At 40.7% G+C, this 21428-nt stretch overlaps 1 protein-coding gene across 3 annotated transcripts in view; it reads left to right on the top strand.

Moving 5' to 3' along the window:
- The window catches only part of LOC135216300 (cytoplasmic dynein 2 intermediate chain 1-like), a 404990-nt gene that overhangs the window by 347483 nt on the left and 36079 nt on the right, over positions 1-21428 (top strand). For all 3 annotated transcript variants that reach the window (XR_010314849.1, XM_064251471.1, XM_064251472.1), the window contains exon 17: positions 2986-3121. Coding sequence is in view for 2 of the 3 variants with exons in the window: in XM_064251471.1 (XP_064107541.1) it covers positions 2986-3121 (136 nt within the window). In the remaining variant the exon portion in view is untranslated. The remainder of the gene's footprint in view (positions 1-2985; positions 3122-21428) is intronic.

Below are 21428 nucleotides of genomic sequence, written 5' to 3' on the forward strand. Positions count from 1 at the left end.
TTGCAGTAAGTATCTTTACAATCTTCCTTGTTTGGGCAGCGCAGACAAACTGGGAGGCTCCACGTGTACCAAAAGCTTGAGCGATTCTCATTGCTCTGCTTTTGGCTATAGTGGCAATGGTTTTCAACTCTTGTATGCTTACTATTAATGGTAATAATTTCCTCTTGCATGGAAGAGATTGGTAGAGTAACCTTTCCCATAATTTTTACAACTTTCTGTGGTGGTTGCATCTTAAGACTCAATTATCAGACATATCCTAATACAACTCTTCTCGTTAATTGTAGTGGCTGTTGCACTTATAGCAGATTCTTTCCCTTTGCTCTTTACATATTCTCAACATGATTTGTGACTGGTACAGTACATGGGATTCTTGCCTTCTCTTGTCTTTGGTTCCCATATTATCAACTTTCTCTCATCTCTAATGAATGTCATTTGGTTGATTGATTGATTTACAGACTTTAGGCATACATGCCAAGCACTGGGGCAACTAAGGCCATTCAGCACTGAAACAGGAATTATCAGTGAAAAGGTTTGAAAGGTGTAACTGGAGGTAAACCTCGCAGTTGCACAATGAATCAATTGTTACAAGAGGGTGGACAGTAAGATGGAAATGAGAATATGAATGGAGGTACACAGTAAAAGGAATAAAGGGGGTTTGAAGCTAGGGCCGAAGGGATATTGCGAAGAACCTTCAGTAATGCCTGCATTGCACCGCATGAGGTGCACTGATGGCACTAACCCCCCTATGGGGTGGATGTCATTTGGCTTTCGCTCTTCTTTTTTTACTGGATTATGGACCCATTCTCCCTTCAGGATTCCAGCTGAGGAAGAGGCCCCTAGCAGCAGTAGAAGTTTTTATACTTGTTCTTTATTATTTTCTTTTGACTCCTAGAAGCTCCAAAGACTTCTATGAACATTTAAATCTCCTCCAGTGAGCCCCTTTGGTGTCACTTGTTGCTTTTTAAGTATTTTTGGACACCACCTTATTCAAGGCTGCGTTCCTGTAGTCTGATACATATTTTCTTTAAGTTTCAAGAATTGGACTTTCTCAAGACTTTTTCATGTTAGCTTCCAGGTTATTGACTGGTTTTCACCCGCTATATGCACGCATTGCCAGATCTCAAGATTCCTTGCTTTTCATCTATGATTTACCTGGATCCAGCTAGGTGCCAAAAAATTATCCAATTGTTAAGACCGAAGGTTTGTTCGCGTATGAACAATTAAAGGTTTCCCAGGTGCCCCTCATTCAACTTAGGAGCAATGTTCGTGGGGTTTAGGCATCCTCCTCCACCAGGAGGTGTATTTTTCTGAAAGTACAATACGTACCCACCTTTATGTGTCAGGTGCTTGACAAGTGTACTGCAGTGGACCTCCTTTATTCGCATTCTCCAGATTCGTGATTTCTCTCGGAAACATTTCCCCCCATTATTCACGGAAAATTAGCAGTATTTTTCTATGAAAAATATCCAGAAATTCCTGGGGGGTTTTTTCCATCATAAAATGCACTTTTTGTGATAAAACTATTAAAAAACTAAGTATAAAAATTTTTAGTGGGTTTTTCTTGAGATTTAATTAACAATATAGGCTGTTTTCACCGTTTTTATTGGGGTTCCAACTATTCGCGGATTCTAACTATTTGCGGGGGGGTCTGGTACGCATCCCCCGTGAATACACTCACGGGGGACCACTGTACTTAGAGATATAACTTCTGTTACATCCATTATTTAAAGAAGGTATCTGTATTTCCATAATCAAATATGGCTTCACTGTCTGCCATCTAAGAGAACTAGACTAATTACATCTGGGTCTTCTAAGCTCTTCAGAGGTTCTGGCATGTCCTTCCTTGTGAATAGTTACTTGGAAATTATGATGAGTGGGAATTTTAAATAACAAGAAACCCTCAGTCTAAACAATAGGATAATCTTCTTGTGCCAGGTGGAAGCCAGTTAAAAACAATCAGATATTGTAACTGGAAGCCAGTTAAAAACAATCAGATATTGTAAAAGAAGGAATCTGTCGGATCTGGCAACTCATGTATTTTGGGGTGGAAACTAGTCACCGACCAGGCTTGGAACCTCATGAGGTATCATTCTTTCTTTGACCACCTTGCAGCCTCATGGTGCATCAGTCTTTTTGACCGCCTTCGAGAGCAGTTGCTTTCACACTTCTTCCATGCTGGTTGCTTTGTTTGCCCGAGATTTCTTTCAGTGTGTTTGTGTGTGTAATTAGGGGTTCCTCTCCAACCAGTGGGAAACAAGATGCCCGGCAGTGCTGCTAGGGATCTTAAGCCTTCTTCATGTCATCGGTCCCCTTTGCCAGAGCAAGAGGAGGAAGAGAGTAAATTATAACCATGTGTGTAGTCTTACCTTCCATTCAGTCTTCCAGATGGGGGTTAGCATAGAAGAATGAGAGACATCCAAGGCTTATGATGGATTTTGGGCAGGGCAAGCATGGTGGAAAATTACAAGTTTTTAATCAATTTGCAATTTTCATAGCTAACAAACCTGAGGTCTTAACAATAGGATAATCTTCGCAGTATACAGTAGCTGGGTCCTCTTTATAGGATTTTATAATTAATAATATGATTGAATTTAGAATATATAATGTATTTGCCCAAAATGATACGCTACTATTTTCAATATTTTACATTCATTCTTAAAACACAGTATTTATAATTCATTTATTTGCAAATTAATGCTTTAATTCATATTTTAAGTGGTTTACAAGCTGTTCACTTTTATTTAGGTCAAAGCAATTTTTTTTTTGAACACGTGCATTCAATACTTTTATTGCCTACTGTTGTCCAGACCTGTTAAGTTTTTCATGATAAAGTTCTAGACTTAACCTCAGTGCACATAGTGTTTTGAACTTCTTGATCATATTTCATGACATTAGTGCTCATTCTACAATACATACATATTGCCAGATACTTGAACCATATATACCTATCTTCACCTTTCAGACATACGTATTTTCACCTTTCAGACTCCATATATGGGATTTAAGTGCAGGTGACATCTTCCCAATATTGACAGTAGAAGCTGGAGGATTAGTGGGAGGAGCTTTACGTTCGTTTAATATTGCTCCTACGCAACCAACATCTCGTCATCCTTTGTATGCGGTAAGTTTGCCACCTGTATGATTTGTACTCATAAATTATTTCTTATGTACTGCCACTCACTAAAGGTAATAAGACCTTAACATGGAGCAGGTGAAGCTGAAGCTTTTTGTAACTATTCTAAAAACACATGCCTGTATTACCATACATGTGCCTAGAGGTAAGCATAAGTTAAGATAAACTTAATATTTGATAAATAGATAGATGTCATGGTATAGTTACGAACAAGTCCACCCGTTACACCTTGGTGAAAGACCTCGAAAAATCATATGGTAACACTATTTTACTACGAGTTCTACCAAACAGCTCTAAAGTTGTTTTAGTGGGACGAGTCTTTAGGTATGGTTGGAGTCAAACACACGCTGAGAGACCTTACCTTACCTTACAGACCTTACATCTTTTCGGGTTGCCCCAGGTCCCTAAGTGTGAGGCACCTCTAATGTGTACCAGAGAATTACTAATGCATCTTCCGGTATATTTTACATCTTCCAATCTTGGATGGTCTGGGATGCAGCTTAGATATTTGTTGAGCTTATTCTTAAACACATCTACGCTCACTCCTGATATATTCCTAAGCTGAGCTGGCAAGGCATTGAATAGACACTGCATTGTCGATGCTGGTGCATAGTGTATTAATGTCCTGTGTGCTTTCCTTAGTTTTCCTGGTATAGTTTTCGGCACTATTAATCTACCTCTGCTTGCTCTTTCTGATATATTTAGCTCCATGATGTTTTCGGCAATTCCTTCTAACTGTTTCCATGCCTGTATTATCATGTAGCGTTCCCTTCTCCTTTCTAGACTATATCATTTTAAAAATTGTAGTCTTTCCCAGTAGTCAAGATCCTTAACTTCTTCTATTCTAGCTGTAAAGGACCTTTGTACACTCCCTATTTGTGCAATATCCTTTTGGTAATGTGGGTACCAGATCATATTGCAATATTCAAGTGGACTAAGAATATACGTTTTATAAAGCATAATCATGTGTTCAGCTATTCTTGTTTTGAAGTGCCATAACAACATTCCCATTTTTGCTTTGCATTTTGCCAATAGAATTGCTATTTGATCATTGCATAACATGTTCCTATTCAACATCACACCAAGGTCTTTAACTGCTTCCTTATTAGTGATTGTCTTGTTATTATGTCCCCTGTATGCATATAACTTTCCTTCTTTATCTCCATTATTTATTGATTCAAATTTATCAGAGTTAAATACCATCTTATTCACCTCTGCCCATTCATATACTTTGTTAAGGTCTCTTTGTAGCAAGTTCCTATCTTCATCACAAGTAATTTCTCTACTTATTCGTGTGTCATCGGCAAAACTACTCTCTACCAGTCGGTAACATTACTGTCTATGTCTGAACGGTATTTCTACAAAAATGGGTTAAAGCTGGGAAGAGGTAATCGTTAGACAACGAACGGCACTTGTGGTGCTGTAACCGAAAACTGTGCTGTAAAAAGGGATTTTGACATAGGAAAAATCTATTTCTTGGGGAAGACTTGTGTTGCCCGATGAAAAATCCCTGTTACTCATTTTTCTAGTATAAATAAACTAAATATACCAGAGAAAAAGCTAACATAGTTATGCTGAGGTTACTACCCCCAGCGCGATCACCCAAAGGGTGTTGGTATAGTATAGGGGCACTGTGTTACCACAAACCACAGGACTTCTGCCATTTAGAAGATTCCCTTCAAAATCCCTCTCTTTGGTGGGAGCCGCTACAACAAAATCCCACTACTCGTCCTCGCTCGCCACTACTACTACTACTACTACCCACGCGCCATCTTCATTCCTGATTAGTTCTATAAACTTGGATTAGTCAGGGTGGGAAGAGAATGTTAATAGGGTTAGGGTTCATCGGGCGACACAGGTCTTCCCCCAGAAATAGATTTTTCCTATGTCAAAATCCCTTTTCTGGTGTCGACCTTTGTCGGCCGATGAAAATATACCAGAGAATGCTATACAAGTTTTTAGTATAAAATTATATGTAAAACCAGGTTAATGATATTCAGAATAAAGAGTCATGAATAGTTTACTATTTAATCTTAACATTATAACTTAAACTACTAACTCAATAATTGTAAGAAACAATTTCTTAATATATCCTTAACAATAACAGTATTGACTTGTACAATATTGAAATTGTACATATTATTTCTTAATATATCCTTAACCTTAACAGTATTAATTTGTTCAATACTGAATTGTACACATTATTAACTCATTGGTCACAATTATATGTCATGTAGACCAATCAAAGTATTATGCTATACTTAAAACAATACTTAATAGCAATAATAACTATATACAAATGTGCATTCTTATAACCTAATCCGGCAGCGGGATCAACAACAAGCATCTAGCCCGGTCCGGAAAAAGTATGGTGGGGAGTGTGAGCGAGTCATGCAGGTAGAAGGGTCATGCAAAGGGAGATAGTCAAAGGAATAGTTCCATTCAAAAGTTTCTTAGGAGAACCGTCAGTCTGTTCTTCGGGAACCACCACAGTACCAGCTGCCACTGCTGAAAATTTTAGGGCCTGTAGGTTTCTAAGGTAGTGGCGCTTAAACACTGCTGGAGACTTCCAACCTGTGTACTTTTTTAGGTCTTCAAACTTCATGTTTTGAAAATAATTAGTTGAGGTGGCAACTGCTCGGATATCATGGACATGTGGGACTGAATCCGGATTGGCTTGTTTAATAAAGTAAAGTATCTGTTGCCTAATTCCTCATAAAGTTATTGTGCCCCCTTTTTCTCTTATAAAAAGAGGGCCCGTTGTTATTTGAGATGTTCTGGTCATAAAGGTTTTAAGTGTATGAACAGGACATAATGATTCATCTTCTGGAAGAGGAATAATTTCCCAAGGAGTCCACCTATTCTGTGGATCCTCATTTTTTGCTAAAAATTGTCTATCTGGTGACAGTAAAACTTTCCCAGATTGGAGGAATTCCACATGTCCTGGATTTCTAGAAAGGGCTGACAATTCAGAAATTCTAGCTCCAGAGGCCAGAGCTACTAAAAATAATGTTTTTCTTAGTAGTGCTGAATAAGAACAGTTATCATTGTCCAAGTCTGATGCCAGTTTAAGAACATCGTTTAAGAACCATGATATTGATTGAGGACGGTTGACCGGTCTCAAACGTGCACATGCTTTTGGAATAGAGGAAAAGTATGTGTCTGTTAAATTAATATTGAAACCTACCTGAAAAATTTTTCTTAGGGCAGATTTAATTGTGGTAATAGTGCTGGCAGCTAAGCCTTTCTCATGTAATGATCTAAAGAAAGAAATTGTAAGATTTATATCCATTTTTTGTACATTCATATCATTAAAAAATATAGCCAGTTTCTTCACTGCGGAATCATACTGTCTAATTGTGGAATCTCGTTTATCCGATTCCACAAATAGAATATTTAATGGATCTATATTTGCTTCTTTTTTTGCCGCAAACTTCATGAAGTCCATAAAGTTAGGGCATCCAGAATTCTTGAGGAGGCTGACACAGTTTGCGTTTGTACTATCTGTGTTAAGTTCGGGGATGGAATCTTCTGGGGTTTGAGTTCCATCTCCATGATAAGTGGATACCAATTGCTCTTCGGCCAGTTGGGTGCCACTAGTGCCAGCTGGCCTCTGAATGATCGTAGCTTGTGTAGTACCTTCAAGAGGAGGTTCACTGGAGGAAAAAGATAGATTCTCTCCCATTTTTTCCAATCTAGAGACATTGCATCGATCGCAAAGGCATTGTTGTCTATGTTGGGAGCTACATAGCAGGCTAGTATGTGGTTGGACTCTGAGGCAAAGAGGTCTACCTGAAGTCCCGGAATCTGATTCGTAATCCATTTGAATGAATTGTTGTCCAGTGACCATTCTGATTCTAGTGGGGTCATTCTGGACAGGGAGTCTGCTATTACATTCCTTACTCCTGCCAGATGAATTGCTGACAGATGCCAGTGGTTCTTTTCCGCTAATAGGAATATTGCTATCATTACATGATTCAATTTGTTGGATTTGGATCCTCTTCTGTTTATGCAATGGACGACTGTAAAGCTGTCCGATACTATTTGAATGTGGATCTTCTTGGACGGTTGTAATTTTCTCAATGTCAAGAACACTGCCATCGCTTCCAATACATTGATGTGGAATCGACGGAATGTTTCTGACCATGCTCCTTGAACTTTCTTGAGGGGTAAATATCCCCCCCAACCGCTCAGGGATGCATCTGTGTGGATGATCAGAGATGGGGGAGGAAATTGTAGCGGAACTGATTTGGATAGGTTCCGTTGTTTCGTCCATGGAATAAGTCTCTTTTTCAGAATATCTGGGATTCTTGAAACTTTTTGTCTGAATTTCAGATTTGCTCTTGATCTCCAAACCTGATTGATGTCCTTTAATCTGGTTTTCAATAGAACATCTGTCACTGATGCGAATTGAAGGGAGCCTAGGATTCTCTCCTGTTCCCTTCGAGATGACCACCTGTTTTTGACAAAGCGTTTTGTAGCTTTTACTATCTCCTTGACCTTCTTGGTCGGTAGAGATAGCTCGTGTTTGTTCAAATCCCACTGAATCCCTAACCACTGGAACTGGGATGCTGGAGTCAGTCTGGACTTTGCCACATTTACTTGGAACCCTAAATATTTTAGGAATTCCAGTACTTTGGATGTTGACCTTTGACACTCTGATTTGTTGTTCGCCCAAATTAACCAATCGTCCAGGTAGGCTATTAATAGTATTCCTTTCTTCCTCAATTCCTGAACTACTGTCTCTCCTAATTTCGTGAACACCCTGGGTGCTATATTGAGTCCGAAGGGCATTACTTTGAATGAGTAGGCTTTCTTGCCTAGCTTGAATCCTAGGTATGGAGAGAAGTTTCTGGCTATTGGGACGTGATAGTACGCGTCTGTAAGATCTATAGAGGTGATGACGGCCCCACGGGGAAGTAAGGTCCATACCTGTGAGATTGTCAGCATATGGAACGTGTCACAGTGAATGTAGGAATTCAGCCGAGACAAATCCAGGATTACTCATCTTTTGTTCAAGTCCTTCTTTGGGACACTGAACAGACATGCTTGGAACGTTATGCTCTTCACCCTCTTTATGGCACGTTTCTGAAGAAGATCCTTCGTATACTCTAAGAGGTCCTCTTTTGGTTTTTGAAAGAAGCTGACTGGAGGGGGAGGGCCCTTTTCCCACTTCCAGCCTAGACCTTTTGATATTATACTGTGGGCCCATGGACTGAAGGTCCATCGGTCCTTGAATAAGTACAGTCTCCCCCCTACCTGGGAGATCTCACTGGTTGGATGTTGGTTTAGTTCCTCTCCCTCCTCGGAATCCTCTACCCCTGGCTCCACCTCTGAATCGGGAGCCTCCTCTGGCTCGGCTACTCCCAGCATGTCTGCTATATGGGCGAAAGGAACCTCTCGCCTCATAGGCAGGACTAAATGCTGGGGAAGCCACAACCTGAGATGAAGTCGAAGGTTGAGGTTCCGAGTCTGGTTGGACTAGCACATACTGTGGTGGTGTTACCTTTGAGGTGGACGGCACTGCCTGCATATATCCATGAGGACGGGCCATCTGGTAAGGGTTATACCTTCTTGCCTTCTTTTTAGGCCCTTGTTGATGAGAAGACGCATCAAACTGACGCTTGAAGGGAAGACCCCACCTCACTCTCAGACTTTGGTTAACCCTGGCTGCCTCGTGCAAGATTGAATTTATCTCCTCTTTGGGGAAGAGGTTTTCTCCCCTAATGGATGATTTAATGAGCTTATTAGGTTCATGTTTAACTGTAGCTCCAACCAAAACATGTTTCCTACAGGCCCTTCTTGCCATAGCAAAGTCATGTAGATCTGTTTGCAAAGTCTGTAAAAGACTTTTCGTCAAGACCCTAAAGACTGGTTTGTCCTCATAGGTCATAGCAAACAACTCCGCCGAGGTGACGGAGTTGATAGTCCTGGCTAACCTCGTCCTTGCCTCAAACTCCCCCTTGATCAAATGGTCGGGAAGTTTGGGCAACCGTTCGGAGAACAAGTCCGAAGCGCAATCCGGCTCCAATTTACCAGCAGTAAATGTTGCCGGAGCGTTTATCCATATGTCCGATCCTGTGGGCAACAGCAAGGATGTAGGCTCTGTTTCCCTCAGGACCGGCGTTGGTTTGTCCTCGTTAATCGCCTGCAATGTTAACTCCGCCACCTTAGTTGTACAAGGTGACGGAAGGCCTTCGGGGGTGACGAACATTGTGTACTTCCCCTTATGCGGTGTCAATTTAGTATTGACACAATTTAGTTCTGTTAGAGAACGGACCCAGGCAGCTTGGGCCTGTTCTCTGGGGAAGATCACTGTTTCCTTCGGTACTTTGTCTATTCTGACTAGCGCATGTTGTGCTAGTCTGACAAAGCCCGGGAACGGGAACTGCATACCGGCTGGGAATAGCTCGTAATCCTCAATCGGTCTTGTTCCGCACCCCTCGATTGTTAGTCTTCCTTCTACGAAGGGAGCATTTAGGGCCAACTTCCATGGATTTTCCTTATCAAAGGGGGGAAGCTTTGAAGCATCCGGAACCATCATTGATAGGGCTGGTGTTCCGGATCGAAACAGACCGGAGAGCATCTCCTCAATGGGCCTAAATCTCTCCGTCAGTGACGAGAGAGCCTGATTGGAGATGTCCGTTGTTTGCCCGAGGCTTGCGTCTAGCCTCTGATCAATTACTCCAGTAACCCTGGCTAACAGTTGGTTAGTGAAGTCTACCGAGTCAAAAGGCTGTTCCGCCGCCCTTGAGAATGACCCTGCTCCTTCGGTAGGGGAAGGATTTATGGCAGCAGGCTGAATGAAAGATGATGTCGACGGCTGTGACACCGAAGACATCTCATTCGCCGCTGGCGGAACAGACTTGCTCTTCTTTAAAGTCTTCTTGACTTTAGGAATGACTGACGGCATTCCTTGTTCTTTAGCAGGTTTTGTAAAACCCTTAAAGGATGTAGTAGAAGAAAGGGAAGGAGAAGGACTGGGACTGGGATGGGAACTCGCCCCACTTACCTCCCCACCTACCTGTTCCATCGGCTCGACGTTGATGTCGATCGCCGCCACATCGTCCATAAGTTCCTGCTGCTCCTCCAAGGCGGCCGTCGTCTCCAGATGTATGGCCTCGATGAGGGGTTCGGCTATCTCCCTGGGCACCGCTGTTGTCATAGTGGCGCCCGAAAAGATCATCGCACATAGGCCAGCATCCAATATGTAGGGCAGAACTTTCGGCGCGTTTTTGCCAAAACCCCCCACCCATTTACAAAGGGACACCCTTATGTCATGTAGGATCGCCTTGTCCGCCTGTAAGTTAATCTTTGTTTTAGTGGCGGATTCGAATAATTTACAGATTTACATTACTATATTACCTATTATATGTTACCTATTATATGTAAGACAATTTCGTAAAATCCTTACCTGTTCGTCAGTCATAATTGAGACTAGCTCATAACAGACGGTACAGGCGTCTGGATGCCAGACCACGTAGTTATCCAATGGCACTGCGCAGTTGGCATGTGAGCGGCAGACTACGTGGCTGTAGGAATTCCCCAACGACGCATGACATCCTTCCGCCTGGCAACGGACCACCTGTAACGTGAAAAAACTCAATGAGTTTCTTCCCTTTGATGGTTTGTTGCTAAATTATCGACAAAATATTTCGGAGCCGAAATATTCCGTCTTAGGCTTGCAGACAGGCATTTTCTAGAAAAATCATGCATTTTCTTCTATTGGCAAAATATTTCGTTGCCGAAATATTTCGGTATAATTGTAATATTAGTTATTTACAACTTGTAAATTAAGTTATAAACTCGTAAGTTTATAACTGATTATATTTGTCGAAGGAATATTTCGTCGCCGAAATATTCCGTGGTCGACTGAATACTAATTATAAATAACTAGGTCGTAAAACTCATAAGTTTTATAGTGTTTGTCGGCGGAATATTTCGTTCCCGAAATATTCCGTGCTGAAGTATATGCCTTAATTTTTCCAGAAAATGAATTCTTATCTAGGTTGTCGGGGAAATACTTTGTTGCCGAAGTATTCCGGTATCGACTTATTATAAAGTGGCTTAGACTAAATGTATCCTTATCTAGGTTGTCGGGGAAATACTTCGTTGCCGAAGTATTCCAGATTCGACTTATTAGTAATAAGTCGAATCTGGCTTAGACTAATAAGGCTTATATTTGTATACTTATCTAGGTTGTCGGCGAAATACTTCGTGAAGTATTCCGGTACTGACCTACATAATAAATCTAATAAACTTCTAGGTATAATAGTATAAACTGAGGATTCCGTTCAGAGGCATGTTTATATTAAAACACCGAAATTCGTCGGTGTCAGAAAAACGACATGGCGTACCTCTATAATTGCCGAAGCTAGGAATAATTCAGTCTGAATTCCGGCAATGCCGAACTTCGAGAACTATTATCCTTCTACCTTGCCTCTGATTGCTCTGATTAAAAGTATTCTCTGTTCGCCGAAGCTCCAGAGATAATATAGTAGAGATATTATCGTAATAATATCTATTATTCAATCTTTGCGATCAGAGGTTTGTAAGCAATAGTTTATGTTGCTTGGCTCTACCCCTGATCTAAAGTGGATCCACTCTTAGGCTACGTAGCCTAGATTTTTTGCTGACTGGCCGTGGCTCATCGCGATCGAAGTGGTCCAACCCGGTCGGGAGGTTATCGAGGTAGGTTATGCACATAATACCATTACTTAGGTTATTTATTGATCTAAATATAACAATATATCACAAGGTGCATAGGAGTTATCTCTTAATATCTAGTACTAATCTATGTAGTCCATAGTATCACTTAAATTCCCATTCGTAATGGGCACTTTTCCTCCGAACCTATCAGTAAAGTCATTTATCGACGTAGCTCATTATGACGAGAAAAAAACATGCATTTAAGCTTATTAGGCTTATCAATTTAAGCTAACTAGGGATAATTTAACCATGTATCCGGTTTAAGGATCAAATATGGTTACCGTTATAAGACTAGCCTAGGTTCGAGAATGGCTCACCAGCACCGAGATCTTGTCGTATCAATATATAAGCCATATTATTATGAAATGTAACTAATATCCGTTCTAACAGAAATATCACATTTTAATCATCTTATAAGCAAAACTAAGCCTATATTATAATTTTACATATGCCATGCGTAATTCGTTGTTGCTATGCTGACACTCAAAATGGCGGCTCAGCCGGCGACACCCTCAACTCATATTTTGAGGGGCCTGGACTGATAGCATACTTAACATAACTTAAATATAAAAAACCAAATTGGGGTACTCAACTTCGAAGCAGCAGAAGGTTGGGCACTCATAATGGTTGAAATTAGCGTAATTCACAATGGAAAAAGCACAGCAAAATTCTTGTTAGTTAAGCGCACGGCTCTACAAACAGGAATGAAGATGGCGCTTGGGTAGTAGTAGTAGTGGTGAGCGAGGACGAGTAGTGGGATTTCTTTGTAGCGGCTCCCACCAAAGAGAGGGATTTTGAAGGGAATCTTCTAAATGGCAGAAGTCCTGTGGTTTGTGGTAACACAGCGCCCCTATACTATACCGACAGCCTTTGGGTGATCGCGCTGGGGGTAGTAACCTCAGCATAACTATGTTAGCTTTTTCTCTGGTATATTTAGAGTTTATTTTTACTAGAAAAATGAGTAACAGGGATTTTTCATCGGCCAACACAGGTCGACACCAGAAAATACCTTATTTTTTATTTAATATTTTTGACGACAGCCGTAAAACCTATTCGATGCCAAGTGATTGCGCCACTAACCACAGGCTGCCTGTAATAGATATGGTGGTAATGATAATGCTGTAGTCGAAAGTTAAATGGAATCTTAACCCTTAAACGCCGAAGCGGTAAAAAAAAAATTTCTCCCGTGTGCCGGAGACGTTTCAGAGTGAGCGCGGAAGCGGAAAAAATATTTTTTTCAAAAAATCACAGCGCGCTTAGTTTTCAAGATTAAGAGTTTATTTTTGGCTCCTTTTTTTGTCATTGTCTGATGTTTAGTATGCAACCATCAGAAATGAAAAAAATTATCATTATCATATATAAATAATGCGATATATGATAGCGCAAAAACGAAATTTCATATATAATTGTATTTAAATCGCGCTGTGTGCAAAACGGTTAAAGGTAACAAGTTACTTTTTTTTTCGTTGTAATGTACACTAAATTGCGATCATTTTGGTATATAACACATTGTAAAACGATAAAAGCAACACAGAGAAAATATTATCACAAAATAAAGCATGAATTCGTAACGCGCGTACGTAAACAAATATTTTTTTCAAAAATTCACCATAAATCTAAATATTGTCTTACAGACTTCCAATTTCTTTCAAAATGAAGACAAATGATTGAATATTACTATACTGTAAGAATATTAGCTTACAAATGCAGTTTTCGACCATATCTGACGAGTTAAAGTTGACCGAATGTCGAATTTTTTTATAGATTTTGTTTTATATGCAATTATTTCGGAAATAAGAAAAGCTACAACTTTTAAATATTTTTCGTTTTATTCTACATGAAATTGCGCACATTTTCATATATAAAACTCTATGAAATGCCTAATATGAAACGGAGCAAATATTCCGAGAATGGGACTCATGCATTTCGGAGATTTGTGGCGGAGAATCCGCGCGCGGAGGGAAGGAAAGTTTTATTTAAAAATTCACCATAAATTTAAATATTGTGCTAGAGACTTCGAATTTGTTTCACGATGAAGATAAATGACTGAATATTACTAGACTGTAAGAGTTTTATCTTACAATTGCGTTTTTTGACCATTTCGGTAGAGTCAAATTTGACCGAACGTGGTTTTTTTTTCTATTTATCGTGATTTATATGCAAATATTTCAAAAATGAGAAAAGCTACAACCTTCAACTATTTTTTGTTGTATTATACATGAAATTGCGCACATTTTCATATATAAAACATTATGTAACGGCTAATTTAAAATGGTGCAAACATTACCACAATCGCACGTATGATTTTTTCGGAAGAGTTACCGACGCGACGTAAAGAAAATGTTATTTTTTTTCATAAATTCACCATAAATCGAAATATTGTGCTAGAGACTTCCAATTAGTTGCAAAATTAAGGTAAATGATTGAATATTACTAAAATATAAGAGTTTTAGCTTACAATTGCGTTTTTCGACCATTTCGGTAGAGTCAAAGTTGACCGAAGGTTGAAATTTTGGCACATATCGTTATTTATATGAGAATATCTCAAAACTGATAAAAGCTACAATCATGAGTATTTTATTGTTGTATTCTACATAAAAATGCGCACATTTTCATATATAATACTCCATGTAACGGCTAATTTAAAATGGTAAAAAAATTATGTCAAAGTGACGAAATAATTTCCGAGATGTGTCACAGATACTTTTTAGTGCGGCAAGAAAGAAATTCGCGCTTGCGCGCCTGCGTAACTATTGTAAACAAAACAACACCTTGATCCGTGAACTCCCAACATCCCCTAAGGCGCGTGATTCAAGATTTTTTGGCTGGTAGGCCTAAAAGTATTTTTCCGCGAATTTTTAAAAAAACTTTTGTATGTCGACGTAAAATACGTCCAGTCGGCACCCGAGAGAGAAAAAATGTTGACGTAAAATACGTCCAGTCGGCGTTTAAGGGTTAATAAACAAACCCCTTTAGGAGGGTAGTGCCGTCAGTGGACCTTGTGCGGTGCACTGTAGGCATTACTTAAGGTTCTTTGCAGCATGCCTTCGGCCCCTAGCTGCAACCACTTTCGTTCCTTCTACTGTACCTCATTTCATATTCTCTTTCCTCATCTTACTTTCAACCCTCTCCTAACACTTGATTCATAGTGCAACTGCGAGGTTTTCCTCCTGTTACACCTTTCAAACCTTTTACTGTCGATTTCCATTTCAGCTCTGAATGACCTCATAGGTCCCAGTGCTTGGCCTTTGGCTTAAATCTTGTATTCAACTCGACTTGATGAACAAACTTCTGTTAAAAATGAGACAGTAATCTTAGTTACAGTGACATAACTTGATCAGAATTGTGTGTGTGTGAGTTACTCTAACCATACACCTCCCACTATAATAACTCGAGAGATGATTAGTGGAACTCATGCTAGTGGAGGAAGAACCCTTCACCCCCTCCTCCTTAGTAAACACAGTTACCATATAATTTTTTGAAGTCTCTAACAAAAGCATAACAGGTGGACTTGTTCACAACTGTACATCTGCAAGCTTCCATGGTTTATGAATGAACATCATTAATTTATTTGCATTTATGTGCCAGATATGCAGTAATGTACTCTTGGTGCCTATAGAGACCATATATGAACTGGTAGGTGTCGGGTCACGACAGGGTTGGGTTATTGTAAGCATGTCTTAAGTTGAATTTTGATGTAAATTGGTTTGCAATTCAGTCTACAGGTATAATACAATGACTAGTCCCCATTGCCAAATCATATTTACTAAAATTCTATAACACCATGTGGATGAAACGTTTTTCCAGATAAATCGAAACATGCTATCATTATGCAAATAAACAAAACTGGGAAAAATTCAAGTAATCCATCCAGACCAATATCTTTGACAAGCTGTTTATGTAAAATATTAGAAAAAATGGTCAGTACATTAGTAACATACGTATATCTTGAAAAATTCAATTCCAACACCAACACAATTAGGATCAATAGCTGGTGGATCAACCGTTGATCCACTAACCTGTCTAGATCATATCAAAAAAGGATGTGATCTGAAAAAAAATTTTCAATATTTTTTATAAAGAAAAAGCAGATGACACAACATGGAGAACAATATCATGCAAAAACTTCATTCAAAAGAAATATGAGTTCATTTACCAATTTTTATTAAAAAATTTTCTCGCAAATAGAACTTAAATTTGAATAGAATATTCACATTCAGATACAGTAGAGCCTCGGTTCTCGACGCTAATTCGTTCCCGAAGGAGTGTCGAAATTCGATTATTTCGAGAACTGAATCAAGTTTTCCCATAAGAAATAACTGAAAATGGATTAATCCATTCTTGACCATCAGTTATTACCCTAACCTTACCTTTTATACAATACATTACATGTAAATTACAACTAAATAAGTTAAAAGTTAAATGAATATCATGTTAAACATATATTTATAATTTTAAATGTATAATATACAGTATAAAAGAAAACTGGCCTGCGTCCAACCGATTGTTGACCAAGCGCCATAGGCTACCTAGGTAAATAGTAAGTAGAACATAGTGTAGTGGGTAGGCATAAAATGTGTTGCTAACATAATAAAAACATTGAAAAGCAAGTCTAATTATTACAGTAAATTAATAAACTATTAAAATTAAACCCAATTTATATTTATCAAAAACTTACAAAAATTTGCCTACAGTAAGTCGGCATTTAAGGATGTAAACAAACCATAGCGCAGCCCTGGTGGTTTATAGCGGGACTATGGTAGTAAACAAACCATATCATCGCTATAAGCCTAGAAACGTTTACATTCGATATTAATTTATGGTAAATCTTGTACGGAGTCAACTGCAATACTGTATACAAAATCGCTTGAAAATTATCTTTCAGTAAATGTTGATACTAACGATTTTGTTTCATAAATGTCCTTATAAAAAAGGTGCGTCTTTTATGGCAAATTGTCCAATATCAGGGCTGGTTTTAAGCTTATTGGACTTTGACAATTATTATGGTACTGCATTTTACATATATACGGACATATAAGTAAAAGAATCTTCTTAATTTCTATAATTACTATACCATTACGTACCAGCATCTCTTGAGTTTAATATCAAGCTAACCTCTTTTTTACGAGGACGCTTATAAACCAAGCATACAGATTGCGTTTTTTACCGCGCACACATTACATATGTAAGCTGCATCACTACTAGATCTCATACGTAAACATTGGCGTATTTTTACAGTAAACATAAAAGAATCGTCTTAATTTCTATAATTATTCTATACCATAGCGGCTTCTCTGATTTAAGCTAAGTCTAACCTCCTCTTTACCAGCAAGCTTAACAAAGCTTAAGATTGCGTTCGCTACCGAACGGCACACGTTACGTATGGCATAGTGGCTTCTCTGATTTAGGCTATGGCTAACCTCTTCTTTACCGGCAAGCTTAACTAAGCTTAAAGATTTCATTCGCTACCGAACCACACATGTAACCTACGTACGTAACATTGCCTTCACTCCAAACCTAACACTTAAATACGTATTGCATTTGCTACTGAAACGCGTGCCTCAAGTGTGAGCATGGTTTTAGAATAGGTCTACGCTTGATAAAAAATCAAGCAAGGGTGCTTGATTAAATCTTTTTTTCGCTCATCACTTTCATGCAGAGGAGAGGATAGATGAAACTTAAGGTTTATTTTGGAGTTGGAAATTATGGAAACATTTTAAAGAAGGAAAACGCGAGATGCCATGTAAACACTTTTCCATTATTTCAGAGATTAACAATAGCAAATGGTTTGAACATAGATAGCCAGTAGTAATGTTGGGACCCATGATGAATCAAAAGGTAACTGCGTATTGAGTTGATACCACCGAAAAAGCAAACGAAATGCGCGCAAGGTGTACAAGACACGACACATGTTTGAATGTTTGTAAACAATAGCTGCAGACTTTAAACAATGCTGAGTGGCATCACCAGTGTTACCAACCGTTTTGCTAAATTATGCTAGTCGGTCCAAGCAAGAATTTATGCCAAATATGGTGCAATTTTGTGCCAGAATTATGTTATTAATCTATCATTATCTCATTTCTCAAATACATTTTAGCTAAAACAACGATGTAATGGAAATTTAAAACATTTATATATTAGGTGAAATGATACAAAGTGACAAACAGACAATATTATAACTAATAATTTGATGATCTTTACATGTTAGCAAACTCGAAATAAAACACCATTTTTCTTTAATAGATCTCATACGCAATCACTAGTACACTGTTTTGTACATGAACTTTCCTGCCAGATATATACTAGCTTAAGTCTCTGACGTCACGACAGAATTCAAAACTCGTGGCAAACGCGACCGGTAGGTCAGGTGATCTACCCCACCCGCCGCTGGGTGGCAGGTGTATGAACCAATCCCCCTTTCCAGTCATATATTTTCTGTCGCCGGTGTCGACTACATCTGTTGTCGATACCTCTCGATTTTGGATTATTACTCGTTTTCGCCCTGGATTGTTTCATCGGATTTTTGGTGAAGTACCTGCTCCTTGGCTTGGCATTTGCGATTTGTGGACCGGTTTTTTATTATTCTTTTGATTATTCTTGGAATTTCATTATGTCTGATTTAGAGATTAAGAAATCAACTATGTTCAGAGTTTGTTCTGTTAGCGATTGTAAGGTGAGGCTACCGAAAGCTGCGGTAGACCTTCACACAGTATGCATGAGGTGTAGGGGGAATGACTGCTCATTTATTAACCCTTGTAATGAATGTGGAAAATTGAATGAAGAAGAATGGAAGGCGCTTTCTTCTTATGTAAGAAAGCTTGAGAAGGACAAGGTTAGGAAAGCTTTATCTAGGAGTTCTAGTAGGTCTCGCGCTAGCGAGTTTGAAGTTGATAACCCTGTTGTAGACGTAGCGCCTTTACCAGTTTCAGCCCCTGCTCCCTGCATCGAACCCGAAGATGCGCCTTCGGAGGTGGACACTATGAGAGCCACTATTCGCAGCATGGAGTTGAAAATTAAAGTGCTAGAAGGTAAGAGTGATAGTGATTTGTGCAGTGATCCCAGTGCAGTGGAGGGTACGTCTGATCGGCTCCCTAATGCTTCTAGGCCTAGACCTCTTCCAGACTCCCAGACCCAGTGGAGGAGGAGAGTCGAAAGCCGCAGGAAGGTTAGGGAAAATCCCCACCGGTCAGACGTCCCCTCGGTAGCGCCTGATGTTCGCTCCCAGGCTACCTTGGATCGCGCCAAGAGAGAAGTCTTACGGCAATGCTTCTCGTCTTCGCCTTCTCCTTCGCCCAAGCGTGGTTGGAGCTCCTCGGAAGCTTCTCGGCCGTCGAAGAGAGCCTGGCAGGCTTCTTCCGCTCTCCCCTCCAGCCCTGAAGTTTTTTCGGAAGATCTTGGATTGGATGTGAAGAAACTGAGTATTTATTTGGAGTTTCGCTCTCCTAGTAAGGATCGAGCTGCGTCTCCCGTGAAGGACTTTGTTAAATCTCCTACACGTGTTTTGGCTAGTCTGCAGGCGCAGATTACGGCTCTGGCTGACTCATTGATTGTGACTTCTCGTCGTAGGAAGGACGTCTCGCTCCCGGTAAAGAAGTCCAGGCGCTCTTCTCCAGGTTTTCGCTATTCGTCAGTAACCGCCCTCTCTCCAGGATTGGATCGTAGTACGAGGCGCTCTTCAACGGACAGGCGCTCTCCTGCGGACATCGTTTCTCCGTCGGACGAGAGGCATGCTTCCCGTAGACGAGCCTCTCCCGACAGGCGCTCGTCTCGAGACAGGATCTCTCCCGCTGGCAGACGCCAGGAGCCTGGTAGGCGTTTTTCTCATGGTAGCCGCTCTCCTTCAGGCTTCCGCTCTCCTGTGACCAGACGCCCTTCGGTAGACAGGCGCTCTTCTCCTGTCAGCTGCCCTTCGCTTAGCAGGCACCAAGAGCCTGATAAGCACTTCCCGCATGGCAGGCGCTCTTCGCCAGGCAGCCGCTCTCCTTTAGACAGGCGCCAGGAGCCTGATAGACGCATTTCGCCTAGTAGGCGCTCTTCGCCAGATTTTCGCCCTGCGTTCGTTAGGCGCCAAGAGCCTAGAGTACGCCCTCATCCTGACAAGAAGGAGTTTTCAGGCAGAATCTCAACGGAAGTTAAGACTTCCCCGGTTAGATGTCAGAGTTCTTCCAGACGTTCTTCCAAGGATGGACTCTAGGCTGAGGACAAGACAGCCTATCATCGTAAGGATCGTGAAGGATCTTCGGCGGAAGAAGAACAGGATCCCTCGGAAGAAGAAATTCCTAAAGATTCCTCCGTTTCCTCATACAAGCGTTTGACGGACCTGTTGCTTCAGGAATTCGGAGACGCCCTTTCTCCTGTCGCCCCGCCCTCGCCTCTATCGTTATTTTCTACCTCGAAAACTTCGAAGGTTTCATCCTGTGTCAGGATGAAGCCTGCAATCTCTATGAAGAAGGTGCTTAGAGGTTTTGGTGAGTGGCTTCTTTCGAAGGAAGAGAAAGGGAAGACGGTGTTCTCTTTCCCTCCTTCTAAGCTAACTGGAAAGCTAGGATTCTGGTATGAATCGGGAGAACCCTTGGGCCTTGTTCTTCCCTCCTCGGCAGACTCGGACTTCTCTTCACTGGTGGATTCCTCTCGACGCTCTGCCCTCATGTCTGCTAAGACGACATGGGGGATGAATGAGCTTGACCACCTGTTGAAGGGAATGTTCCGAGTCCTGGAGGTATTTAACTTCCTAGACTGATCTTTGGGCGTTTTGGCCAAGAAGACGCAGACCCCAGATTCCATTTCACCTGAGGATCTTATCAGTGTTCTCACGTGTATGGATAAGGCAGTGAGAGATGGATCGAGTGAAGTAGCTTCCCTTTTCGGAGCGGGAGTAATCAAGAAAAGATCTGTTTACTGTTCGTTCCTGACGAAATCAGTATCTCATGCTCAGAGAGCCTCTCTCCTGTATTCTCAGCTCTCTCCTCAACTCTTCCCTAAAAAGATCATTCAGGATGTTTCTTGTGCCCTTTCAGCTAAGGCTACACAGGACATGCTAGCCCAGTCTACCAGGAAGCCTCACACTTCTTTCAAGGCTAAAACCAAGAGAGAGACTCCAGTTAGGCAGGAGCCCTTTCGAGGAGTCCCTCCTGCCAGAGCTTCTTCCTCTAGAGGATCTAGACCCACTAAACGAGGGAAGACCTTCTCTAGATCCATCAGAGGGAAGAAGTAGTATTCAAGTTCTCCAGACATCAGTGGGTGCCAGACTACTGAAGTTTGCCGACGTCTGGGCCCAGAAAGGGGCGGACAACTGGTCACTCTCGATTGTCTGCAAAGGCTACCTCATTCCCTTCTTATCAAGACCTCCGTTGACGACGACTCCGAGGGAGTTGGTAGCCAAGTACAAGGATCCCATCATGAATCAAGCCCTCTCTCTAGCAGTAGATCTAATGCTGGAGAAGGAGGCGATAGAACTAGTGAAAGATCCTCATTCTGCGGGTTTTTACAACAGACTGTTCCTAGTTCCCAAGAGCTCAGGAGGATGGAGACCGGTTCTGGATGTAAGCGCCCTGAATGTCTTCGTAGAAAAAAGGAAGTTCACCAT

The sequence above is a fragment of the Macrobrachium nipponense genome, chromosome 6 (assembly GCF_015104395.2).
Source record: "Macrobrachium nipponense isolate FS-2020 chromosome 6, ASM1510439v2, whole genome shotgun sequence".
Taxonomy (NCBI): domain Eukaryota; kingdom Metazoa; phylum Arthropoda; class Malacostraca; order Decapoda; family Palaemonidae; genus Macrobrachium; species Macrobrachium nipponense.